This window comes from Capricornis sumatraensis, chromosome 3, assembly GCF_032405125.1.
Source record: "Capricornis sumatraensis isolate serow.1 chromosome 3, serow.2, whole genome shotgun sequence".
In the NCBI taxonomy this organism is placed as follows: Eukaryota; Metazoa; Chordata; class Mammalia; order Artiodactyla; family Bovidae; genus Capricornis; species Capricornis sumatraensis.
The window spans coordinates 14920765-14945172 of record NC_091071.1 but is presented as its reverse complement, the minus strand read 5'-3'; the positions used below and the strand labels follow the sequence as shown (position 1 = coordinate 14945172).

The window sequence follows — 24408 nt, the reverse complement described above, 5'->3', positions numbered from 1 at the left end:
CAGTATTAATCCTTCCTTGGAACCCTGTCTTCCTCTGGCTTTTGTTATATTTCCCTCTTCTAAATGGCCCTCCTCCCTCCCTGGCTGCTTCTTCTCAGGCCCACTTCTCTTCTTCCAGACAATGTGGTCAGTGGAATAATGGCTCTTAAAGATGTGTGTGTGTGTGTTGTGTGTGTATTAGTTGCTCAATCATGTCTGACTGTATGTGACCCCATGGACTGTAGCTCTCCAGGCTCTTCTGTCCATGAAATTCTCCAGGCAAGAATACTGGAATGGGTTGCCATTCCCTTCTCCAGGCTCCCAAAGATGTCAGTGCCAAATTCCTGGGACCTGTGGACATGTTAGCTTGCATGACAGATGGGAATTAAGGTTGCAGATGGAATGAAGGCTACTAATCTGCTGATTTTAAAACAGATTACCCTATGGGTCCAATGTCATCACAAGGGTCCTTAAAAGTGAGGGCCGCAGAAGAGTCAGAAGGAGGTGTGACTATGGAAGAACAGCGAAAAGAGATGCAATGTTGCTGGCTTTGAACATGGAGGAAAGGGGTCATGAGCTAGGGAATGTGGGTGGTCTCTAGCAGCAGGAAAAGTTGAAGAAATGGATTCTCCTCTAGAGCCTGCAGAGAGGAAGTTTTTTGTTTTGTTTTTTGGCTTCACAACATGACTTGCAGGATCCTAGTTCCCTAACCAGGGACCAAACCCCTGCTCTCGAAGTGGAAGTGCAGAGTCCTAACAACTGGCAAAGTCCTAATCACTGGATCTCCAGGGACTTCCCCAGAAAGGAACTATTGCCATCCTGATTTTAGCTCAGTGAGACCCATGCCAGACTTCTGAACTCCAGGACTGTAAGATAATAAGTTCATGTAGTTTTAAGCTACTAAGTTTGTGGTAATTTGTTATAGCAGCAATAGGAATCTAGTAAAAGCACTATGACTTCGGCCAGTTTCTCAGCTCTTTCCACGGTTTTCTGGCATGTTCCTATTATTCATGGCTGACTTCTTCCCAAATGAGTGATCTTAGAGGGAGTAAGGTGGAAACCACAGTATCTTTATGACTCAGCCTTGAAAGTCACGTGTTGTCATTTATCTTACTGGGTCAGGTCAGCCCTGTCCAATGTGGGAAGAGGCTCCAGAGGGATATAAATACAGGGAGGTGGGACTCATTGAGGGCTTACTGCTGTTCAACAAATTACCACAAAAATAATGACTGAAGAGAAACAACCTTTTCATTTTCTCTCAGTTTTTAGGGGTTAGGAGTTTGATATGAGAATTTTGCCTGGGCAGTACTGGCTCACATAACTGCAGTCAGATGATGACTAATCTTGGAGCAATGGGAGGCTGATAACTTGGCTTCTCTCGCTCTTCTTTGTTTTTGGCTGTGCTGGGTCTTTGTTGCTGTGAGTGGGCTTTTCTCCAGTTGCGGCGAATGGAGGCTACTCTCCAGTCGCAGTGTCAGGGGTTCTCATTATGGTGGCTTCTCTTGTTGCCTGGGCTCTAGGCTCACAGGCCTCAGTAACTGTGATGCAAGGGCTCTAGAGAACAGGCTCAGTAGTTGTGGTGCACGGGCTTAGCTGCTCTGTGCCATGTGGGATTGATCTTCCCTGTGTCTCCTGCACTGGCAGGGGGATTCTTTAGCACTGAGCTACCGAAGAATTACGCCCCCTCCCCTTCGTGTAGCCTTCAGGGACTCTCCGTGAATCCATGTAGCCCCTCCTCCATAGGGGCTAATTTGGGCTTCCTCACAGCATGGCAGACTCCAGGCCACAGCAACCAGTTTCCAAAACTGTCCTCCATGATTTCCACCTCCTGGTATATATAACATTGTGTAATTTCTTCCCACCCTAAATAGGGCTGACCTGGCCCAATGCGATAATGCAGACATGATGGTTTATGAGTCTGGAGGCTGTCATTACGATAGTGTGGCTTCCATCTTGCTCCCTCTTAGATCACTGACTCTGGGTGAAGTCAGCTGCCATGTTATGAAGACATCCAAGCAGCCCGAGGGAGGGGTCCACTTCGTGAGAAAATTAGACTTCCTATTAACATCCAGCACTAACTTGCCAGGCATGTGAGAGTGCCACCCTGGAAGTGGATTCTCCAGCATTAGCCAAGACTTCGCATGACTGTAGTTTCAGGCAACATCTTTTTTTTTTTTTCTTTTATGGCCATACCATGCAGCTTTTGGGGTCTTAGTACTCTGACCAGGGATTGAAACTAAGTCCTTGCCAGTGAAAGCACAGTGTCCTAACCACTGGACCACTGGACAACATCTTGACCACAACTGCGTAAGCAACCCTGAACCGGAACCACCTAGCTCAGCTGCTCCTAGATTCCTAACCCAAAGAAATTGTGTGAGATAATAAATATTTATTGTTTTGAACTGTTGTATTGTGAGGGTAATTTGTCACACAACAACAGATAATTAATACAGGGCAATCAGGGACTCCTGTGGTAGTCCAATGGTTAGGACCCTGTGCTTCCAATGCAGGGGGCATGGGTTTGATCCCTGGTTGGGGAACTAGGGTCCTATATGGCCAAAATAATAACCACAAAAAAATAAATAATTAAAAAATACAGGGCAATCAGATTGTTTTTGTGACGACTCAGGTCTCCAGTAAAAGTTCTCCAGGGAACCAAGTAGAAGCTGTATCATCTTTTATGATCTAGCTTCATAGATCATTTAGTATCCCTTCCACTATAATCACAAATCTGCTTAGAACCAATGGGAAGGAAATCAGAACTTCACCTCTTGATAGGGGAAGGGTCAAAATCATAAACTAAGAAGTTCAGGGACTTTCTTGGTGATGCAGTAGATGGGAATCCACCTGCCAATGCCAGGGACACAGGTTTGCCCCCTGGTCTGGGAAGATTCTACATACCGTGGAGCAACTAAGCTCAGGTGCCACAACTACTGAGCCTGAGCTCTAGAACCCACGTGCTGCAATTACTGAAGCCCACACACCCTAGAGCCCGTCCTCTGCAACGAGAAACCACAGCAATGAGAAGCCAGAACACCAAAACAAAGAGTAGCCCCTGCTCACCTCAACTAGAGAAAGCCCGTGCACAGCAGTGAAGACCCAGTACAGCCACAAATAAATATATAATTAATTTTTTTAAAAAGAGAAGTTCATGTGGGTGTGTGGGGTGCAGCATCTTTGGGAAATACAAACTGCCACATGAGGCAACTTTTTTTCCACCCACGTCTTCTTTTACTCCATACAGATTACAGCTTCTGAGCTCTGAGCCCAGATCTTGCTCCTGGGCTCCAAACCCCATAGTAGAAACACTTCTAGGACCTTACCATCTGGATTCTCTCACAGCTCAATCCGATGAAATGCAACACACTCAAAACTGAGCTCCTATGTTACTCAGCTATAAAAAGAAATGATATTGGGTCATTTGTGGAGACATGGATGGATCTAGAGACTGTCTTACAGAGTGAAGTAAGTCAGAAAGAGTAAAAATATCATTTATTAACGCATATGTGTGGAAACTAGAAAATGGTATGCTGCTGCTGCTAAGTTGCTTCAGTCGTGTCCGACTCTGTGTGACCCCATAGACAGCAGCCCACCAGGCTCCCCCATCCCTGGGATTCTCTAGGCAAGAATATGGAGTGGGTTTCTCCAATGCATGAAAGTGAAAAGTGAAAGTGAAGTCACTCAGTCGTGTTCGACTCTTAGCGACCCCATGGACTGCAGGCTACCAGGCTCCTCTATCCATGGATTTTCCAGGCAAGAGTACTGGGGTGGGGTGCCATTGCCTTCTCCAAGAAAATGGTATAGATGATCTTATTTGCAAAACAGATATAGTGGTTTACAGTTTAAGGATCTGTCTTCTAAGGTAGGGGACCCAGGTTGATCCCTAGTCAGGGAACCAAGATTCCACATGCCGTGGGGCAACTAAGCCCTAATTCCTCAACTAGAGAGCCCGAACCCTGCAACAGAAGTCAGTGTAACAGAAAGCCCATGTGCCATCATGGAGACTTAGCACAGCTCAAAACACTCCAACAACCCTCCCCCACACATACAAACACAGAAATAGAGACATAGATATAGAGAATAAACACATGAACATCAAGAGGGGAAAGAGGGTGTGGTGGGATGAATCGGGACTTGGGGATTGACTATATACAGTACTGATGAAAAAGTGAAAGTTAGTTGCTCAGTTTTGTCTGACTCTTTGCGATCCCATGGACTGTAGCCTGCCCAGCTCCTCTGTCCATGGAATTCTCCAGGCAAGAATACTGGAGTGGGTTGCCATTTCCTTCTCCAGGGGATCTTCCTGATCCAGAGATCGAACCCAGGTCTCCTGCAGTGCAGATATGTTCTTTACCAACTGAGCCACAAGGGAAGCCCCATACTACTGATACTGTGTATAAAAATAGAGTCCCAGGTGGCTCAGTGGTAAAGAATCCCCCTCAATGCAGGAGACATGGGAGACCTGAGTTTGATCCCTGGGTTGGGAAGATCCACTGGAGGAGGAAATGGCAACCCAGTCTAGTATTCTTGCCTGGGAAAAACCATGGACAGATGATTGATGGGCTGCAGTCCATGGGGTCACAAAGAGTTGGACACAACTGAGCACTCACACACATAGCATAGATAATTAATGAGAACCTACTGTATAGCTCAGGGAATTCTATTCAGTGCTCTATGGTGACCTGAATGGGAAGGAAATCCCCCAAAGAGGAGATGTATGTATACCTATAGCTGATTTACTTTGCTCTATAGTAGAAACTGGAGAAGGCTATGGAACCCCACTTCAGTACTCTTGCCTGGACAATCCCATGGACGGAGGAGCCTGGTAGGCTGTGGACACGACTGAGCAACTTCACTTTGACTTTTCACTTTCATGCATTGGAGAAGGAAATGGCAACCCACTTCAGTATTCTTGCCTAGAGAATCCCAGGAATGGGGGAGCCTGGTGGGCCACCGTCTATGGAGTCGCACAGAGTCAGACATGACTGAATCAACTTAGCAGCAGCAGCAGCATAGTAGAAACTAACAACGTTGTAAAGCAATTATACTCCAATAAAAATTAACTTTAAAAGATAAATAAAATCTGAACGGTTTACAAAGAGCAAACTGAGCTCTTTACCTTCTCCAAATCTGGCTCTTCTCTGGGGTTTCGCATTTTAACTTGGCCTCCCCCAGTCCATCCAAACCACTCCTCCTGGACGTCTCTCTCACTCCTGGTAATTTATGCAGACCACTACCTTGACCCAAACCATCATCAGCTCCTACCTAGATAAATGTAGTAGCCTCCTCTCTGGTCTCTCAGATATATTTGTCCCTCACCCCAACATACATTCTCCATGCAACAATCAAATTGATCCTTTAAAAATAAAAATAAAAAATAAAATAAAGATGTAGCTTTGTCACTCTGCCTTTCAACAGCTCAGAGAGCCCAATGTTTCTTTCATTGATTTAACAAATGTTTATTGAGCACCTGTTACATGCCAGAGACTGTGTTAGGGCCACAAGATAAATCAGTATAGCAGACAAATATTCATACATTGGTCTTACATTTTAGGGGAAAAAAACGAGTAATTAATATAAGAAATTCATATAATATGTTGTTGGTGATAAATGCTATGGATGAAATAGAGAGTAGAGCAGAAGAAATTCCCAGGCAGTCCAGTGGTTAGAACTCAGCATTTTTCACTCAAGGGAGTCATGGTTCAGTCCCTGGTCCCAGAACTAAGAGCCCCAAAGCCTTGAAGTCCAGCCAAATAAATAAATAACTGAGTAAAGCAGTGTGAGGGGAATGGCTGCTACTGCTACTAAGTTGCTCAGTCATGTCCGACCCTGTGGGACCTTATAGACTGTAGTCCGCCAGGCTCCTCGGTCCATGGGATTTTCCAGGCAAGAATACTGGGGTGGGTGGTCGCTTCCTTCTCCATGGGATCTCCCCGACCCAGGGATCAAACCCACATCTCTTAGGTCTCCTCCATTGGCAGGCAGGCTCTTTACCACTAGCTTTACCCGGGAAGCCATACTAACCAGAGGGGAATGGGGGCGATTGCAATTTTAAGTAGGATTATCAAGTTGGGCTTCGTCCAACTTACATTCGGGCAAAAGCTTTGAGGAGGTGAGGGAGTAAGCTATGTAGAGGGGAAGGGTGTTCGAAACAGAGGAAACAGCTCCTGAGAGGTGGGATGTGCCTAAGTATGTTTAGGGGAAAATAGGTGGGCCAGTGTAATGGGAGGTAAGGACAGAGAGGAGGGAGGGGACAAGTTATTTAATCTCTTTTTAAAAAATTTATTTGGCTGCACCGGGTCTTGGGGCACGGTGGAATCTTCCTTGCTGGCATGCGGGATCTCTTTCCCTGACCAGGGATGGAACCTGGGCCCCATGCATCTGCAGCAAGTAGTCTTAACCACTGACCATCAGGGAAATCTCCCGTATAATCTTTCTGGGGCTCTATCCCGTCCTGTGAAAAATGAGGATATTAATAGTACCTACCTCAGAGGTACTGTTATGAAGATGAAACGAACACGTCAATCTCTTAAACAAGGGCCTGACTGGCGGGGCACTCGCGGTGGTGCATGTCCAACCTCTACCGCCGGGAGGCAGCAGCGAGTCCCGGCAGGGCTCTGGGCCAGCGTGCAGGGTCAAACGAGGTGAGGCTCTTCCCGGATGTCTGCAGACTCTGTGACAGCAGCCGTCTCCCGCATTCCCGGCCTCGCCGCGGCCACGAGAGCACAGAGTTCTGGCACACTGCAAGCACTTCTTTGCCTCTATGGGCACGCTGGCCTCCCACCGGAAGCATCCTCCCCTCTGCCTTCTTCCGCTGGCTCAAGCCCTGGCTGCCTCCAGCCTCCTCCGGCTTCACTCCAGGATAGCGCCAGGATGCGGGAAAAGAGAGTGGGAATGGTGTGGGGATGAGGGGCGAAGAAGAAATCCAGAGACTCAGGGAGCCCCTTCCTCATGATCTGTGCAGACTTTCCAGCCAATTCCTCAGGCAGGCTAGCTGGTGGTAAAGGGTCCAGCTTTCACTGCGGAGGGCCCAGATTTAATCCCTGGTTCCGGACCCAAGATTCCGCAAGGGGTAGATCGTAGCCGAAAAAGGAAAAAAAAAAAAAAAGATAGCTTCAAAGACATCTGCTTACTTGCTTCTTTAAATTTTTAAAATATTTAGAATCCAGTCAGTTCAAGTACACACAAACACACTGAAAAGTCTTTCTCCCATCGTCTCCTGCTTGGAAAAAAAATTGTTCCTTTCAGTAGTCTCTGCATTTGGTCTCACATCCTAATCACTGTAGCCAAAGGGTTCTAAGACGCAGATCTATTCCGTTAAACTCCCTCAATAACTTCTTACTACCTCAGGTCAAATACAGGTCTGGTCACCTCATTCAACCCCTCTCCTCTGACTCCACAAGGCTCTAGGCTCTTCTCTGTCATGATACGCCCTTCCCATTCCAGCTCCCAGGAGTTGCTGAGTCCTACTTCCTTTACAGGGTCGACAAGGGTCTATTAACTCAAGACCAAATCTCTCCTAGCACAGAAATGTCACCTAATCAGTGTTTGTTGCTGACACTAATTAGTAATAATATTAATAACAATAGCTAATATAGTGTTAATTCCATGCCCAGCACTATTCTAGGCACTTTACATGTATAAATTCATGTAACAACACAACTGCAAGGTTGATACAATCTCATTTTACCAAGACAGGAATTTAAGGATTGAGTAGTTTAAGTAAGTTGCCCCAGATAGTGAGTGACTGAGCTGGGTTTTGAACCAGGCACTTTGGTTTTCCACAAATGAGTCAAGACCTTGAGGAGAAGGACCAGACCTCAGAGAGGGAATCCAGATAGCGTTTGGTCTGTGCACGTTGCATCTCAGGGTATTCTCGCCCTGTCCCATTTCTTTCCCGAGGGCCCGCTTTCCAGAGAGACCAGGTAACTCTGGAGTTATTTGGATGGTCTAGGAGCAGGGACATAACCTCTTTGGACTGGGCGCGAGGGTGCGAGTCCTCTGCTCCAAACTACAACTCCCAGGAGGCACCGGGCGCCCATAGCCCACGCGACGTCACGGCGGCAGAGGGCGCAGGCGGCTAGGCTCGCCCGGCCCGGTCGACTGTTGGGCTGTTCCGCTCGGACCCCGGCCCTGGCTTTGGCCCAGCGGTAAGGGGAGCGACCTGCGCAGACCATGCCCGCTAAGGCTTCGCATCACTCGACCGCAGCCTCCGCCTTTGCGCTGGATCGTTGGAGAGCGCGTGGAGGGCGGGGGTGGGGGGACCAGCATCTACCATATGGGGGAGATCTGGGCCGAACCAAGTGACCCTGCGGAGGGAGGGACCTAGACAGGGACTCCCGAGCCGCTGCTTCCACGCAGCCGACCCTCGGTGCACAGTTCTTTGTGCCACACGTGTGCAGGCCAGACCCCGGCTGGGGTCTGAAGGCGACGGATTAGGGGTCAGCCCCGCCCCCTGAACGAGAGTGCAGCTGATCCGAGAGATCTGGGGCAAGGTTTTCGGGCTGGCCTGGTCTAAGGATCCCCTCCCCTCCAAGCTACCAGATAGAGCCTTAGATTGGAGAATAGTAACTCCAGAAAGCAAGGTGACCAAGGCTCCCCCTGTGTGTGTGTGGGGGGGGGGAGGTGGTTGAAGGGGTTGGGCAGAGATGGTCGAATCTGATTATACCTGTGCTCACGTAGAGAGACGGCCCCTCTGGATTCAGATCCGTACAACTCCCCCTTTCCCCGCCTTGGCAGATGGGAGCTGCTCCCCGGAGGCTGAGCTGGTCAGCATCCTCAATTGGCGCTCACCCCTGAAGTCCGAGAAGTGCCCCTGCCCACCCACACCCTTCTTGCCCAGTTTTGGGGTCGCCTCCATCTATCGGGTCCTCAGCCCTATTGGCCACCCAGTCCAGTTCAAAGGAACAGAACGATGATACTGGCTTCGGTGCTGGGGAGCGGACCCCGGAGTGGGCCACCCCTCCGGCCTCTCTTGGGGCCCGCACTCTCCCTCCGGGCCCGCTCCACATCAGCCACTGATACCCACCACGTGGAGATGGCACGGGAGCGCTCTAAGACCGTCACCTCCTTTTACAACCAGTCAGCCATCGACGTGGCAGCAGAGAAGGTGTGCAGCTAGGGCGGTGAGGCCTGGGTCTGGAGCTGGAGTGGGGCTCCAGGGAAGGGGTGAAGCTAATATGGCCGGGGGCAGGGTGTGGGAGATACTATGCTCAAAGGCCGTCTGCCCCTCCAGCCCTCAGTCCGTCTCACTCCAACCATGATGCTGTATTCAGGCCGCTCTCAGGATGGCAGTCACCTTCTGGTAAGATTCTTGCCTCTTGTTTTGCTCTTGGGCCCTGGAGCTCTGACCCAGCCCCCCAGCCCCTGGCCTTAACTTCCCTCTTCTCTTTCTTCTAGAAAAGTGCCCGCTACTTGCAGCAGGAGTTACCAGTGAGGATCGCTCACCGCATCAAGGGCTTCCGCAGCCTTCCTTTCATCATTGGCTGCAACCCCACCATACTGCACGTGGTAAGGTGGCCTCAAGGGGGCGTAGGAGAGGACCTTAAATCATTGTGCCCACCACCCATGGGGCAGATGGGGAGAGGGAACCAGAGTGGTAGAGACCTACTTGCCTAAAGGTTTCTGAGTCCTAGAGGACTCGGCCCCAAGCTTTCATGGAGACTTGAAAGACCATGATGGGGTTGGAACCCAATGAACTGGGGTGGATGGCAGTCCCCATAGGTGGTCATGGCTGACTGTTCTCTACCTGTGCCCAGAGCATCCTTGTGAATTCCCACACCTCTTCCTTGCAGCACGAGCTGTACATCCGTGCCTTCCAGAAGCTGACAGACTTCCCTCCGGTGAGGGCTGGGCCAGGGCAGGGTGAGGGGCTGAGAGGTCAGGGCTGGACCATCCATGCTCACGACTCTGTGGCTTGCAGATCAAGGACCAGGCGGATGAGGCCCGATACTGCCAACTGGTGCGACAGCTGTTGGATGACCACAAGGATGTGGTGACCCTCTTAGCGGAAGGCCTGCGTGAGAGCCGGAAGCACATAGAGGTCAGGGCAGCGCAATGGGGGCCCAGACCTGGTGGGGGGCCTGGGAAAGGCACCAGGTTTCTGAGGCTTGCTCTTTATAGGATGAGAAGCTCGTCCGCTACTTCTTAGACAAGACGTTGACTTCAAGGCTTGGGATCCGTATGTTGGCCACCCACCATCTGGCGCTACACGAGGACAAGGTGGGGCGCCGGGACCTGAGGATGTCAAGTGGACCAGAGGGAGCTGAGCCAGGAGCCCCCTTGAACTGGGGACCTGGCCCGCAGGCCTGGGGAGAGCCCTGGGGCTGCTTCCGTAGTCTAAAGTTTACAAGCTTTTGTTGCCCAAGGTGTGGGTAGAGGTGATCTCTGGTCCTGACCTTCTTTCTCCTACCAGCCCGACTTTGTTGGCATCATCTGCACTCGCCTGTCACCGAAGAAGATTATTGAAAAGTGGGTGGACTTTGCCAGGTGAGGCTAGAACGGTTAAGGAAGTGGACATCATCGGGCAGGGAAGCTCTGGGTCTGAGCACTTGCCCAGGATGTGGTCCAGGGCAGGACTTTTCAACTGTGGTACTGTTTATGTTTTGGGCCAGATTATTCTTTTCTGTAAGGGGCTGGCCTGTGCTTGTTAGGATGTTCAGAAGGATCCCTGCCTTCTACTCACTTGATGCCAGTAATACTCCCCAGTTGTGGCAAACAAAAATGTTGCTAGGGATTGCAAAGTGTCCTTGGGAGGGTGGGGACAGAATCAGCTCCAGTTGAGACCCACTGGTTGGAGTCTGAACCCTTGCTCCTATCCACAGACGCCTGTGTGAGCACAAGTATGGCAATGCACCCCGAGTCCGTATCAACGGACACGTGGCTGCCCGTTTCCCCTTCATCCCAATGCCACTGGACTACATCCTACCTGAGCTGCTCAAGAACGCCATGAGGTGGGCTGCTGGATGTATTGGAAGGGGGCAGATGGGAACTGAGGTGAGGCGGGGGCACCACCACCTACTGGTATTTGGCCCCTTGCACAGAGCCACAATGGAAAGTCACCTTGACACTCCCTACAATGTCCCAGATGTCGTCATCACCATCGCCAACAATGATATCGATCTCGTCATCAGGTTTGCCTTGGGTGCGAGTTGGGTGGTATGGATGCGGGTTTCTGGGCACTGTTCCTGATCTGCTGAATGACCTCAAGCTTAGTGAGACTTAGTGTTTCAGGACAGTCTCTGGTCCTGAGATTGCCATGAGCTGGACATGAGTGGATCTGGGGCCACCTGCAGGCCCCAGGGGCTTGTCTTTGTCAGAAACTGTGGGGCCCAGAGCAGGGAAAGTTAGAAATATGGTGCTGGGTGGAGAATAAATGTCAAGTCCTGTGAGAAGGTTTAAGCAGTCAGTGGCAGAAGTGCGGGGGGACAAAAGTAGCTTACAAAAAGCAAGGCCCAAGAGTCCAGGTGACCACATTCCATGTTTGGGTGGGTGGAAGGGACAGGAAGGCCGACTCAGCACTCACTGCTTGGGAGGTAGTGAACCCCCACCAAAGCTGAGCCAAACCCCCGTTACCATCATCCTGCCAGGATTTCAGACCGGGGCGGGGGAATTGCTCACAAAGACCTGGATCGGGTGATGGACTACCACTTCACTACAGCTGAGGCCAGCACCCAGGACCCGAGGATCAGCCCCCTCTTCGGCCACCTGGACACGCAAAGTGGTGGCCAGTCTGGACCCATGCACGGGTGAGGCCCCATCCGGCCAGAATGGAGGGGTTGGGGAGCCCAGGAGACTCAAGCCTCTGAAGCCCGTGTCCTGTCCCCCTGCCCACCCCCAGCTTTGGCTTCGGGCTGCCCACTTCGCGGGCCTACGCAGAGTACCTCGGTGGTTCCCTTCGGCTGCAGTCACTGCAGGGCATTGGCACAGATGTCTACCTGCGGCTCCGTCACATCGATGGCCGGGAAGAAAGCTTCCGCATCTGACCTCGCAGCCCTAGGCCGGTTGGCCTGCCCAGGCTGGGCTACACTCCCTGCCAGGACCTCCCGGACCCAGCAGGGTACCACCCTGCTCCACACTGCTGCATCTCGGGTCTTAGGGCCCCAAACAGGTGGACTTACATGGAGCCGGGCACCGGCCCTCTTTCATAGGGTCCACTGCTTCCCTGCCTCCAGGCCTTAGAGGGGAGGAAGTGGGGACCCTTGAGGTCTCCCGCACCAGCTCCGTCATTCTCGTTCCTGGGGAACCCCACTTTGACCTGCTGTTTGTTATTAAAGTTCACATTTTGAATGCCCTCTCAGGCCCCGTGTGTGGGGAGGGCAGATGAACCTTTGTTTCTGCCCTCTTTCAGGTCCCCTGGACCCTGGGTTTAACTAGTTCATGTCCTGGTCTTGTAACCATCCTCACTGCCTGGCAGACCAGGAACAGAATTGGCCCTGGGTCTCCTGCACAGTAAATTTAACTGGAGTGGGGATGAGCTGGGCAGTTTGTGCAGACCTCTCATTCATTTCCCAAATGTTTCTGCCTCCCAGACAATATGGAAGGCCCAGGTTGGCCCAGCTTCAGGCCTCAGTTCCGATTCTTCCCAGCAGTCACAGGTTATAGAGGTGAAGGTGACCCGACTGGGCACTCTTTTGAGCCACCTGATTCCTAAACCTGAGTAAGGAAGGTTAAAAATACTGTCTGCCAGCCGTGCCTGCTATTGCCAAGTAAAAGAACACACAGGATTGTGCCCTGGCAGGCCCCAGAGGACAGTGGGGCCCAGGTAGGGAGGGCAAAGGGCTCCAGGGAGCAGGTGGTGGTGACCCCCCTCCCACCCATCTTGTCAGGAAGGAAGAAGGCCTAAAGCCTGCTTGGTGGGACTGGTGATGGAAGTGGGGGACTGAGAGGAGACAGAAATTGTATCTGGTGGTGGGAAACCCTAGTGATTTGCCAGGCTGAAAATCTTGCTGCTGCAGTGCTGGGAGGAGGAGGACGGGGAGGCTGGAGAGGCAGATGGGAGTCAGGGTGAAAGACCTTGAAATTATAGCCCAAGAAGTGTGAGTTATATCCTGGAGGGAGCAGGGATCCATGGAAGGGTTTGAAGCTAGGAAGGGAGGTTAGATTCCGTAGAGTGAATTGTTCAGTCGTGTCCGACTCTTTGCAACCTCATGGACTATATAGTCCATGGAGTTCTCCAGGCCAGAATACTGGAATGGGTAGCCTTTCCCTTCTCCAGGGGATCTTTCCAACCCAGGGATCAAACCCATGTCTCCCACATTGCAGGTGGATTCTTTACCAGCTGAGCCACCAAAGAAGCCCTGGATTCCCTAGAAGCACATCTTACAAAGATTTGTACCCAAGCAATTTGTTGAGAAAGTGCTTCCAGAAGGGAGTAGGGGAGGCAGGAAAGGGAGGGGCAGGAGGCCAGGCAAGAGAGGTAAGCAGCACAGTCATTGATGGACTCCTCTGCTGGATGATCATTTGTTTATTGTCCATATTTGATTGGGCAGGTACTTAAAACTCCCAGATTGAGAACTTCCATTTTCAGCTCTTTCAAAGCAAAACAGTTCCATTAACTTGAGAGACTTTTCACCAAACAAGCCTCTGGTGCTGACTTCTGAAAGCACATCAAAGGTAATATGAGCACAAGGAAGCAACAAAAAATGATTCTGTGGGATCTGTGTGAATCATCAACATAGTTCTAGGGGTGGGTGGAGAGGGAACAAATACTACAGTGTTAATTTTAAACTTTTTTCTTGCCTGACTTATTTCTTCTGTTTCATATGCTGCCAGAAGGGCATTTACCACTCCCTCCAAACTCCTTTATTTTCCCAAAGCCAAGATACCAGCTCTTCCCACTGCCATCACTCACAGATACTTAGATGTTTCCTGATCTGTAACCTCATCCTTAGACCTTGAGCATTCCACTCTTAGAATTGTTTCTAAGCCCAATAGCCAAATTACAAGTCAGATATGACTCAGAGTGGCCAAAAGGAATGTTTATTGAACACCTTACCCTGTTTGCCATTGTGCAACACGCACTTGTTTTATATACGTAAGAGATAAATATATGGTTCAATCTTTATGGTTATATGGCTTATAGAGTGTAACATTTAACGACATTCTGGGAATGGACACTCCCAGTGTAGGGTCAGAACCCAGGATTCCTCACTCATTAAGCCCAAGACGCTCTCCATTATGTCCAGGGCCTTTGACTAGTTTCTCTTTAGGGAACTTGGTCATTTCTTTACAAAGGCTTGATTCTGTGCGAGTGATTAATTCGGCCTGCTTCCCCAATCCGATCTCCTTTTCCCATCCTGAACAAGGAACGCAGTTTCTTCAGTCTTTAAAAACGGGAGACCAGTATTTGGCTGGTGGAATTGCATGGGATGGGTGTTAACCTCAGGCTCATTGCCCTAAAGCCAGGCATCCAGGGAGGCTGCTCTGGCTCTGCCCCGGTAAACTAGGGGCAGCGCCGCCCGATAACTGACACATCTTGGCTTCCTCAGGCACCAGAAGTCTTAAAAAGATAGAGCTGAGACATCACATCAGGAAAGCCTTTCTCCTCTCTTTTAACTCTAGGGTGCAGCCACAATTCCAAACAGAAAACTCCAATGTAACCGGCACAGTCAACGTCAATCTGGCCCGGCGCCGCGGAGACAGTCACACTAGCCAACGAGCTCCTGCCACGTCACAGACCCCGCCCTCCAGCTTGCTGCGGGCTCCGCCATGCGTCGCTGACCCGGATCTAAAGGCGCTACGCGGCGCTATATTCTGGCGTCACTTCCACTACAACGATGGCGGCACAGGGAGCAGCTGCGGCGGTTGCGGCAGCGACTTCAGGGGTCTCGGGGGAGGGCGAGCCCGGACCCGGGGAGAATGCGGCGGTCGAGGGGACCGCTCCGTCCCCAGGCCGCATCTCTCCGCCGACCCCGGCGCGCGGCGAGCCGGAAGTCACCGTGGAGATCGGAGAAACCTACCTGTGCCGGCGGCCCGATAGCACCTGGCGTGAGGGCGGGGCCCAAGACCAGGGGGCGGGGCCTAAGGGCGGGGCGGGGCCTGAGGGGGTTAGAACACTGTCTTTTGGACTTGCCCCGGTGCCGCCTGCAATCCCCACCGCCTGGGCTTTAACCAAAGTCTTTCTTCTGTGTTTTAGAGCTCCCATTCCACTTGCCAAGTCTTAGGCTTCATTCCCTTTTTTTGGTTAACCTGCTTCCTCGCTGGTCTCCCTTGTGTCTGTGACTTCCCCTTTTATCCATCCCCTACAGCCGCCAGCGGAGAGGACCTCCCGGAACACAAAAACGAGCTTCCCCTCCCTTCTATTTTTTTGCGTCATTTCCAGAATAATCCCCAAATACCTTAGAATGGCCTTCATCTTTGTCGCCTTTCTGTTTTTTAGCACTCCTAGCAAAGGCCATTGACGGACCAGACCACGCTCTTAAGACCATATGCCTTTTACTGCTGGCTAGCCCCACTCATCCTTTTAGCATCATATCCCCTGTGATGCCATTCTTGACTCCCTTCAGGCAGAGTGCGTCGTTCCCTTCTGTATATTCCTGCAACATTTTCTTTATACCTGAGCTACGGTATATGTACCATTGTGTTGTCATTGTCTGTCTTCTATCAAAATGTGAACTTCTGGAGGGCAGGACCGCTCATGATTCATCAGTGTATCTTCTGTACCCAGCAGCAACCCAGCTCAGAGCCAGACTTGCAGTGGTTGCCTTAGTCATTTGTTGAATGGTCTGCCATTTGGTGCTGTACTGAAAGCTTATCACCATTTGAGGGGGGCGCTGTTATCCTTATTTACACATGAAAGCGCTGAGGCTCAGAAAGCCAAAATAACTTGTTCAGTTAAATATAGCTAGGAAGTGGGGCTGTGTGAGTCCACAACTAGCTCTCATGGCTTCTGAACAAATGAACGACTGAGTATAGTAATACAGACCTTGAATTTGGAGCCAGACTTGAATTCGGTTAAATATTAGTGCTTATTAGTTTTCAAATAGGTGAGCATGGGTAAGCCTCAGTTTCCTTGTCTCTAGTATAAGAATAAGAGCCCCAATCTGGCCCACCTCAATACAGTGTTTGAAGGGAGTGGCAGAGGTGAACAGATGAGGTTAGCTTCGGAATCTGGCCTCAAGAAACTGGCAACCTGCCCCTCAGTGTCACTCGTTCCAGCCCCGTATTCTTTCTCGGTGATCCTAGCCTTTTCCCTTCACAGATTCTGCTGAAGTGATCCAGTCTCGAGTGAACGATCAAGAAGGCCGAGAGGAATTCTATGTACACTATGTGGGCTGTGAGTGACAGGGTATTGAGGTCTGGGTGCGGGGTTGGGGGAGAACGTGAAAGGGCAGCACCCTCATGACCCATCCTCACAGTTAACCGGCGATTGGATGAATGGGTCGACAAGAACCGGCTGGCGCTGACCAAAACAGTGAAAGATGCTGTGCAGAAGAACTCAGAGAAGTACCTGAGCGAGCTGGCTGAGCAGCCGGAGCGCAAGATCACTCGCAACCAAAAACGCAAGCATGATGAGATCAACCACGTGCAGAAGGTCCGGATCCCTCCCCTTCCCCAGGTCCCTCCCCTTCCCCTGGGCCTACCCCTTCCCCCGGTGCCTCCCCTTTCCCAGGGCCCCAGGAGGCTCAGCATCCTCTCCGGACTAACTTGGGTCCTGGTGCCACACCCACAGCAGCTCCCATTGCTTAAGCTCCTGCAGTATATGGGGGACTATCTACCTCCTCCCAGGTATTCTTCACAGATGAGAAAACAGGCTCAGAGAGGGTGAGAGCTTGGCCATAGTCTTGTGGCAAGAAACTGACACAGCTGGGACTGGAACTCAGGCCTCTTGCAGCGTTTATGCCCCCTCTTGGCTGTGCCACATTGACAAACGGACCTGCAAGTTCCAAGGGAAGGAAGAGAATGAGTGATTTAGGGGTGCTTGCAATCGCCAACCCTTGTGCTGAGTGCTGTGCCTGGGCTCATCAGGTCTTCTGTAACAACTTAATGCCACAGAGCTAATTAATTCTTTTTGAGCAAAGCAGGAAGCAGACTCAGAGAGGTTAAGTAACTTGCCCAAGGTCACACAGCTAGTATATAAAAGGGTGGGCTGAAATTAGAGTAATAATGGCACATTTATTGGCTTGTGAGCCACAGTATTAGGCTAAGTATTCTAGAACATGATCTCATTGAAATTTCACAGCAACTCTGTGAGGTAAACTATATCCCCAGTTTATAAGGGAGGTGCAGGTAGTTTTAGGAACCCAGTCATGGATTAGATTTTCCAACTAGATTGTTCTACTTTGGGGCACAAGCCCTTAGCCTTGACTTGGAAATATCCTAGAAACTCCTGCCATTTATTTCCAAAGCTTGGATTTGGGGACTTCCCTAGTGGTCCAGTGGTTAAGACTCTGTCCTTCCAATGCAGGGGCTGTGAGTTCAATCCCTGGTTGAGGAACTAAGATCCCTCATGCCTCTGGGCTAAAAAAAAGAAACAAAATTTGGGTTCTTTTCTTGAAGCCAGCCTGCCCCTGGGGGGTTTCTTTTCTCCCACTTTGAGCCTCAGTTTCTTGATTTGTGAAATGGAGTGTGCAGATGAGAAGAGGCTTTATGAAGCTCTTAAGGAACCCAGATTTTTGTTATTTTCACCCAGTGCAATTGCATCCTGAGCACTCATTGTGGGTTTTGCAGCAATGGTTTGCAGACTGTGGGGCACAGCTATTCGTAGAATGCAAGATGAGTTGCATTGGGTTGTGGTCATTTAAATTTAAAAAACGGAATAACTAAGACAAGGTACAAACTATCAGAGTATATTGTCCTTTAATAAAGGTAAGTTGAGAAGCTCTTATTTCAGATACAAATATAGTTTGTATACACAGACTGCCAACTGGTTAACAGTGCTGTCATTTAAAAAAATTATTTTTAATGCTTTGAATTAGAAAGATCTTTCACTGGGGATTTCCAGTGGTCCAGTGATTAGGACTCGGCGTCTTCACTGCCATGGCCCAGATTCAGCCCCTGGTCGGGGAACTAAGATTCCGCAAGCCATGTGGCGAGAAGAAAACCCAAAAGATGTCTGTAAAGCACCATCTAAGGCAGCACTGTCCTACTGAACATCCTGTGATGGAAATGGAAATGTACTCTGTCTGTGTTGTCTGATACAGTAGCCACTACCCACGTGTGGCTATTGAGTACTTGAAATGTACTGAGAATTGAATTTTATTTTGAATGTAATGAACTTAAATCTAAGTAGCTGCTTGTGGCTAGTGGCTACTTTATCCCACAGCACAGTCTAAGGTTTGCTCAGCTCCCCAGCCAGGTTGCCCTGGTAAAGTAAGTCTCAAAGATGTCTTTCTAAGCTGGCAGTCAGCATGGTGGATGACCGTGGACCAGTGGTGGTCAAAGAATGAATAACCAGCAGGTTACTCAAAGAATGAATAATCAGCAAGTTAACCAAAGAATGAATAATCAGTGAGTTAACGATCAGCAAGGTTCTCCAGGGCCTCATTAATGTTTAATTCTAAATAAATTACAGCATTTATGAAAATAGTGTTTTTGTAGTTCTTTAACCCATTTGCAGAAGAGGACTGATTTGTGAATTGGGAGATGTGTTTTAAAGAGGCACATGAGGAGGAAGAGTTCCCTTCCCTTATTTTTGCAGGGGTTTAGCTTTGGTGTTGGACAGACCGGAGGCCCATGCCCCACTCTGCTTGGTCCTGGTTCTGTGAGCCTACTTCTCCATGCCTCAGTTTCTTCTGTGCGGTGTGCATAGTGAGCACTCCCATCTCAGGCTCGTGCTGAGTAATGCCTATGATGTGAGCACTTGGTACTTGGAATAAATGGCAGCTGGCTAGTCCCCAAGGGTGAATGACCTCACTTCTCCCTGTTTACTTCTCTGTAAAGCATTGTGTATCCATATTGCCAAAGGGTTAAATGAGGCCATCCGGTGAAGTGCTTGGTGGAAAGGGCTCTGGGTAAGACACTGGCCCCTGTCTCCCTTCTGAACGACAAGGCAAGGCTGCCGTCTTCTCTGGTGTAGGTCCCAGGCTTTCCTGGGTCACTTGTCAGGCAGGCCTTGGTTCCTTCTTTAGCCTCTGGCCTAGAACCTGGGCAGGCTATGATTGCCACGTGAGTTATATCCCTGCCTTCCAAAGACTTGGAAAATAGGGAAACCAAGACGGGGGGAGACGGTGGGTACTGTTGTTGAGCAAGGCATTCCTGACCTGGAAAGGAATGTATTCTGGCTCAGAAGAATCCAGTCAGGCCTCTTGGATGGGATTGGGAAGGGTGCTGGGCCTTCAAAGACAGAAAGAGCACAGTAAAAACAATGACATGTGATCACTCACCACACTCTGCCCTGTCAGGCACTCGCCTGGCTCATGCTCAGTACCGGGCTGAGTAAGCATTTTTTGGCAGCTGTAGAAGAGGGAAGGACATGGAGGCTGGGAGGAACTGCACGCGCAAAGGCATGAAGACCAGAAACAGGAGTATCAACAGCAGAGCAGGGTTGAGCTGAGACAGAGGGCTGGGAATCCCCAGAGGCCTTGTCAGCAGCTGTCTAGATCTGACATGGTGGCAGTGGCTATTCGGGGTGGGGCAGAAGGAACCAATTCCAGAGATGACAAAGAGGTAGAGCTGACACGACGTGGCCATTATTTGAATGCCAGGCTGAGCGAGGAGGAGGAGCCTTGTGAGCAGGCTCATTATTGGTCTGGGGCAGTTGGCCCAAGGGTGATGCTTCCCAGTGAGTTGAGGAACCCAGGAGGATGAACAGGTTTGTAGGAGGAAAGGCCAAATTCCTTTCTGGACACCTAGGGCTCGCTGTGCCTGTGGGACGGGCCTCTGGGAGCAGTCCCATTTGCAGGAAGGGGGTCCAGGCACATTGGGATGTCTCTACCAGTTCCTGATATGGACGCAGAAGACCAGACCTATTATTTCCTCTGTCTCCCAACAACTATGGCAGAACTGGATTGATCCGATTGGAAACACTGAAGCTCTTAGCAACCTAAGGAGTGGAGCCAGGCCTTTAGATCCTAGCCCTGTTCATCGGTCCAAAGGCAAATGGTCCAAACTTGAGCATCAGGGGGCTCTGGGATGTGTGTGGGGGTGGGCAGATGGGAGAGGAACTTGGACCAGCCAGCTCTGAAACCAGGTAAAATGAGCTTGCTCGATCTCGTTATTATTGTAGTTTAAGGGATGAGGTCTGGAAAACGGAAGGGATAGCCTGACCCCTTCTATTCACCTCCGTCCACTGCTCTTTCTCACTCAGACCTATGCAGAGATGGATCCCACAACAGCAGCCTTGGAGAAGGAACATGAGGCGGTAAGTAGGGGGAGGGCTCCTAAGCGGAGCTGCCCCTTCCCTGTTGCTCCTCTTGCCCTGACCAAGCCCGCCTTTCCTCCGCTCCCACCTCGCCCACAGATCACCAAGGTGAAGTACGTGGACAAGATCCACATCGGGAACTACGAAATCGACGCCTGGTACTTCTCCCCATTCCCTGAAGACTATGGGAAGCAGCCCAAGCTCTGGCTCTGCGAGTACTGTCTCAAGTATATGAAATATGAGAAGAGCTACCGCTTCCACTTGGTAAGGCTGGGCTGGGTCTGGTACGCACAGGGGGTGGGCGTCGAGGCTGAAGGACACCTGAGAGAGCGGCCCGGGGCAAGAGAGACAGGCTCACAAGCCGTAGATCCAAGGGAAAGCTGGCCTGGGTGGAGAGACCTGGCTTCCAGGCCTGACTGTGCGGTGGCTGGAGCCTCCGCAGACCTCAGGTTCCTCTTCTGTGGCATGGGGGCCTTCTGGGGTCCCTGGCCCTCACCACATATTTATCAAGGCCTGTCCCATGCCAGGTTCCTCTGTGCAAAAGAGGAAGTCAGCACAGCCCCGAGCCATGGGACCATGACACCTGGATGGTTGGAATGCTCAGCCACACACATGAGCCACCTGGCTGGCGTGGTGGTGTGTTTCCCACAGGGTGGATTCTTAGGCAAATGTGTGCAGTTTAGGAAACAACCTTGTCATGGGTGCTGGCCTTCCAGAGCCAGGCTGAGCTGGACTTGTAATTATCCAGCTGTGTGATGTTCATGCCAGTTACCTGGCCTGTTAGTGTGCCTCAGTTTCTCCGTCTGTAAAATAGGATTTGTCTCCTCAGATGGTTGGGTGAGTTACTTGATATAGGTGAAGGGTGGATTCCCAGGGTCTCCACCTGGGGAAGTGGAGAGAAGCAGAGGCCTGCTGTCAGCCACACAGGGTGGGATGGAGTGCCCAGCGAGGAAACTTGGGACCCCACGTCTGTGCCTCCCTGCTCTCAACCCCCACCCAGGGCCAGTGCCAGTGGCGGCAACCCCCGGGAAAGGAGATCTACCGCAAGAGCAACATCTCCGTGTATGAAGTGGATGGCAAAGACCACAAGGTGAGCCCTTGGGCAGAGTTACCATGGAAATGGGGGATGCGCTAGGCACTTCCTGGTGTTCCTCACCATCGATAAAGGGCAGAGGCCAGCCTTAGCATGAGAAGAGGCCTGCGGGCTTGTGCTCAGCCTGGCACCCAGCCTGTGTTCTGTGCAAAGTCAGCTCCCCATGGTGCCACCCTCAGCTTCTGGGTTTCTCTTCTCTCCCTGAGGGATTTGGCTTCTGAGAGGGTAGCTGGGGGTGGCTTAGGCTCAAGTGCTTCTGGAACCCAGAGTGGAGATTGTCCGGCCTCAGGGTATTGTTCAAACCTGCTTTCTCTTTCTGCCTGAAGAAATGGTGTTTGTTTTTCCTGGATGGGAACTGCTCTGTGTGAGGTTTTCTGCCCGAGAGCTCTGTGGCTCTGAGGCCAAGTTCCTTGTTCCTGAAGGACTTCAGTGGGGCAATGTATGGTCTCTGGGGCGTGCTTTGCTGTCATGGACAACTTGGCCTTTGCCTGGTCAGTCTAGGAGGTTCTCACCGAGGGTCCCCAATTCCTGTGCAAGGACAGCGGAGTGTAAGATGCAGGGGCTGGCTTCTGAGTGGCACCGGGCTTCAAATCGCCCTGTCACTTCCTTACTGACCTTGGACAAGTTACTTAAGGTCTTCTGTTCCTGTTTTCTCCTCTTTAAGATAGGAGTCATGCTAATATTTACCTACGAGACTTGTTAACGGAATAAAGGAAACAGCAAAGTCAAGTACTTAGCCCAGTTCTTGGCATTGAGCAGGGACTTAGTAAACACGGGCTTTTGCCAGCCTTGTGATGAATAGCTTGCTAAATAGCGTCACATGAGCCCCCTGCTCTGCCTTCCTGAACATCAGTGGGGTGGGGGTGGGGGTGGAGGGGCAGAAAGAGACAGAGCAGAGACGTGGGTGTTCTTTCAGCTCCATCCTGTACAGCTTTGAGGCCTCAGGCAGTCCCTCACCCTTACAGATCCTGTTTCCTCCTAAGCAAAATGAGTCAATAGTGCTGGGCTCACACAACTGTTGGGTCAAATGAGAGTGGTTGTAAAAGGTGTCCTTGATGTCTGCCATGCAGCCAACCTCAAGGTCCCACTGGCCCTCCTGACATTGGTCTCTGGCCTGGCACGGCCCATGGGGTAGATAGCTTGGGCTGTGGGGTCAGGCTCAAGGGTTGTTCATCTGCAGATATTTACCAACCCCCCAGGTTCACCCTTCGCCATGTGCTAAGTCTGAGGGCACAGCTTTGAGCAGACAGAACTCACACACCAGCTTGAGTCCCGCCCTCACGCTCACCAGCTGGGGGATCTTGGGCAAGCCACTGTCTCTGAACCTGTTTCCTGAGCTGAAATAGAAGAGTCTGTGTCTCTAAAGAGCAAACTCCTCTTGTGCACTCAGCAGCAGTAGCCATGAGTAGCCCGGCTCTGCTGTGACCTCCTTGAGTGCTCCTACCTATCTGATTTTCCATTTCCCTGTCCATCAGAAAGTGACTCTAAGACTCCTTGCAATGCTAAACACGGCCGTTCTGGTGAGGATCCCACTTCTCACCGGGCTAGCACTGGCTACGCTCTGGAGCCTGGCACTTGCAACAGGCAGGGTGACAGCACCTGCCCAGACCTTGATGGAGCTAGGTGGAGGCGTTCTGCCTGCCCCCTGAGCCTGCTTCCACCCACCCCCACCCCTCAGATTTACTGTCAGAACCTGTGTCTGCTGGCCAAGCTCTTCCTGGACCATAAGACGCTATACTTTGACGTGGAGCCGTTCGTCTTTTACATCTTGACCGAGGTGGACAGGCAGGGGGCCCACATCGTCGGCTACTTCTCAAAGGTGCTTGGAAGCCCAGGTTGAGGGAGGTGGGGGGCAGGGAGTGGATGAACCTGAGTAGGGGCTGAGTCTCCGCAGAGACCCTGACCACCCACCCCCGCAGGAGAAGGAGTCCCCAGATGGGAACAACGTGGCCTGCATCCTGACGCTGCCCCCCTACCAGCGCCGTGGCTACGGGAAGTTCCTCATAGCTTTCAGTGAGTGGTTCCTGCAGGAAGGGCGACGATGATGAGGGGTGCCAGGGCAGGGTGGGTCCTCAGTTTCCTCGTTTCCACCACCTCCAGGCTATGAGCTCTCAAAGCTGGAGAGCACGGTCGGCTCCCCTGAGAAGCCACTGTCTGACCTGGGCAAGCTCAGCTACCGCAGCTACTGGTCCTGGGTCCTGCTGGAGATCTTGCGAGACTTCCGGGGCACCCTGTCCATCAAGGACCTTAGGTAAGTCCTTCCAGAGGGAAAGACTCTCCTCCAACTGCCCGTGATCCCCTCTCCTTGGCCCCTCCCAGCCAAACCCCTCAAGTAGACCTCTCTCCAGCATCTGCTCTAATCTGCTTGTGCAGCCAGATGACGAGCATCACTCAGAATGACATCATCAGCACCCTCCAGTCCCTCAACATGGTTAAGTACTGGAAGGGCCAGCACGTGATCTGTGTCACACCCAAGCTGGTGGAGGAACACCTCAAAAGTGCTCAGTATAAGAAACCACCCATCACAGGTAGGTAAAGGGGCTGCCCTGGGCGAGTGTGTGTGTGTGTGTGTGTGTGTGAGTGGTGGGGGATAGGTGTAAGGACCTCCAGGAGCCAAGGCCTCCTTTTTGCTGTCACCTGATCCCAAACCAGTCTGACCAGCTCCCAGGACCAAGCCTGAGGCAGGCCACTCATTCCTGGGCTTCCCTTCCCACCCCCCACCCCCACCCCAGGAATCACTCTGCCCTTGTTCCCATCTGCAGGTGAAACCTGGCCTGGGCCCAGGGCAGAGCAGCCAGGGTGACCAGCCCAATCGGGGGAGGGGGGTGGGGGGGCCGTCCTGCCTCTCATCTGTCTTTTCTTCCTGCAGTGGACTCTGTCTGCCTCAAGTGGGCACCCCCCAAGCACAAGCAAGTCAAACTGTCCAAGAAGTGAGTGGCCTGCGCCTCTGCTCCTGGACCCGTGCCTCCTTGCCCCCAGCCTGTAAATATGTACAGACCTGTTTCATCACTTTTTTAAATAAAGTAAGTGCTGC

The 24408-nt window shown here is 51.3% G+C and overlaps 2 protein-coding genes across 4 annotated transcripts; both read left to right on the top strand.

Annotated features, from left to right (window-relative positions):
• The first annotated feature begins 8046 nt into the window (after positions 1 to 8046).
• BCKDK (branched chain keto acid dehydrogenase kinase) lies at positions 8047 to 12239 on the top strand. 3 transcript variants are annotated; one of them, XM_068969085.1, is made up of 12 exons: positions 8047 to 8129; positions 8719 to 9088; positions 9215 to 9283; positions 9379 to 9489; positions 9774 to 9821; positions 9902 to 10021; positions 10102 to 10200; positions 10394 to 10467; positions 10803 to 10931; positions 11022 to 11111; positions 11568 to 11726; positions 11819 to 12239. In XM_068969085.1, the coding sequence occupies exons 2-12, from the start codon at positions 8894 to 8896 to the stop codon at positions 11961 to 11963; spliced, it is 1239 nt and encodes a 412-aa protein (XP_068825186.1). In that variant the 5' UTR covers positions 8047 to 8129; positions 8719 to 8893; the 3' UTR covers positions 11964 to 12239. The 3 variants fall into 3 exon arrangements, with proteins under 3 accessions (XP_068825186.1, XP_068825187.1, XP_068825189.1); XM_068969086.1 differs by lacking the exon at positions 11819 to 12239 and having other exon boundaries at positions 11568 to 11730; XM_068969088.1 differs by lacking the exon at positions 11819 to 12239 and having other exon boundaries at positions 11639 to 11726.
• Positions 12240 to 12254: 15 nt separating this feature from the next.
• On the top strand, positions 12255 to 24364 carry KAT8 (lysine acetyltransferase 8). Its single transcript, XM_068969084.1, has 12 exons — positions 12255 to 13593; positions 14542 to 14967; positions 16181 to 16255; positions 16338 to 16513; positions 20228 to 20281; positions 20381 to 20545; positions 21282 to 21371; positions 23053 to 23193; positions 23294 to 23387; positions 23475 to 23625; positions 23748 to 23902; positions 24244 to 24364. The coding sequence occupies exons 2-12, from the start codon at positions 14757 to 14759 to the stop codon at positions 24306 to 24308; spliced, it is 1377 nt and encodes a 458-aa protein (XP_068825185.1). The 5' UTR covers positions 12255 to 13593; positions 14542 to 14756; the 3' UTR covers positions 24309 to 24364.
• The last annotated feature ends 44 nt before the right edge of the window (positions 24365 to 24408 follow it).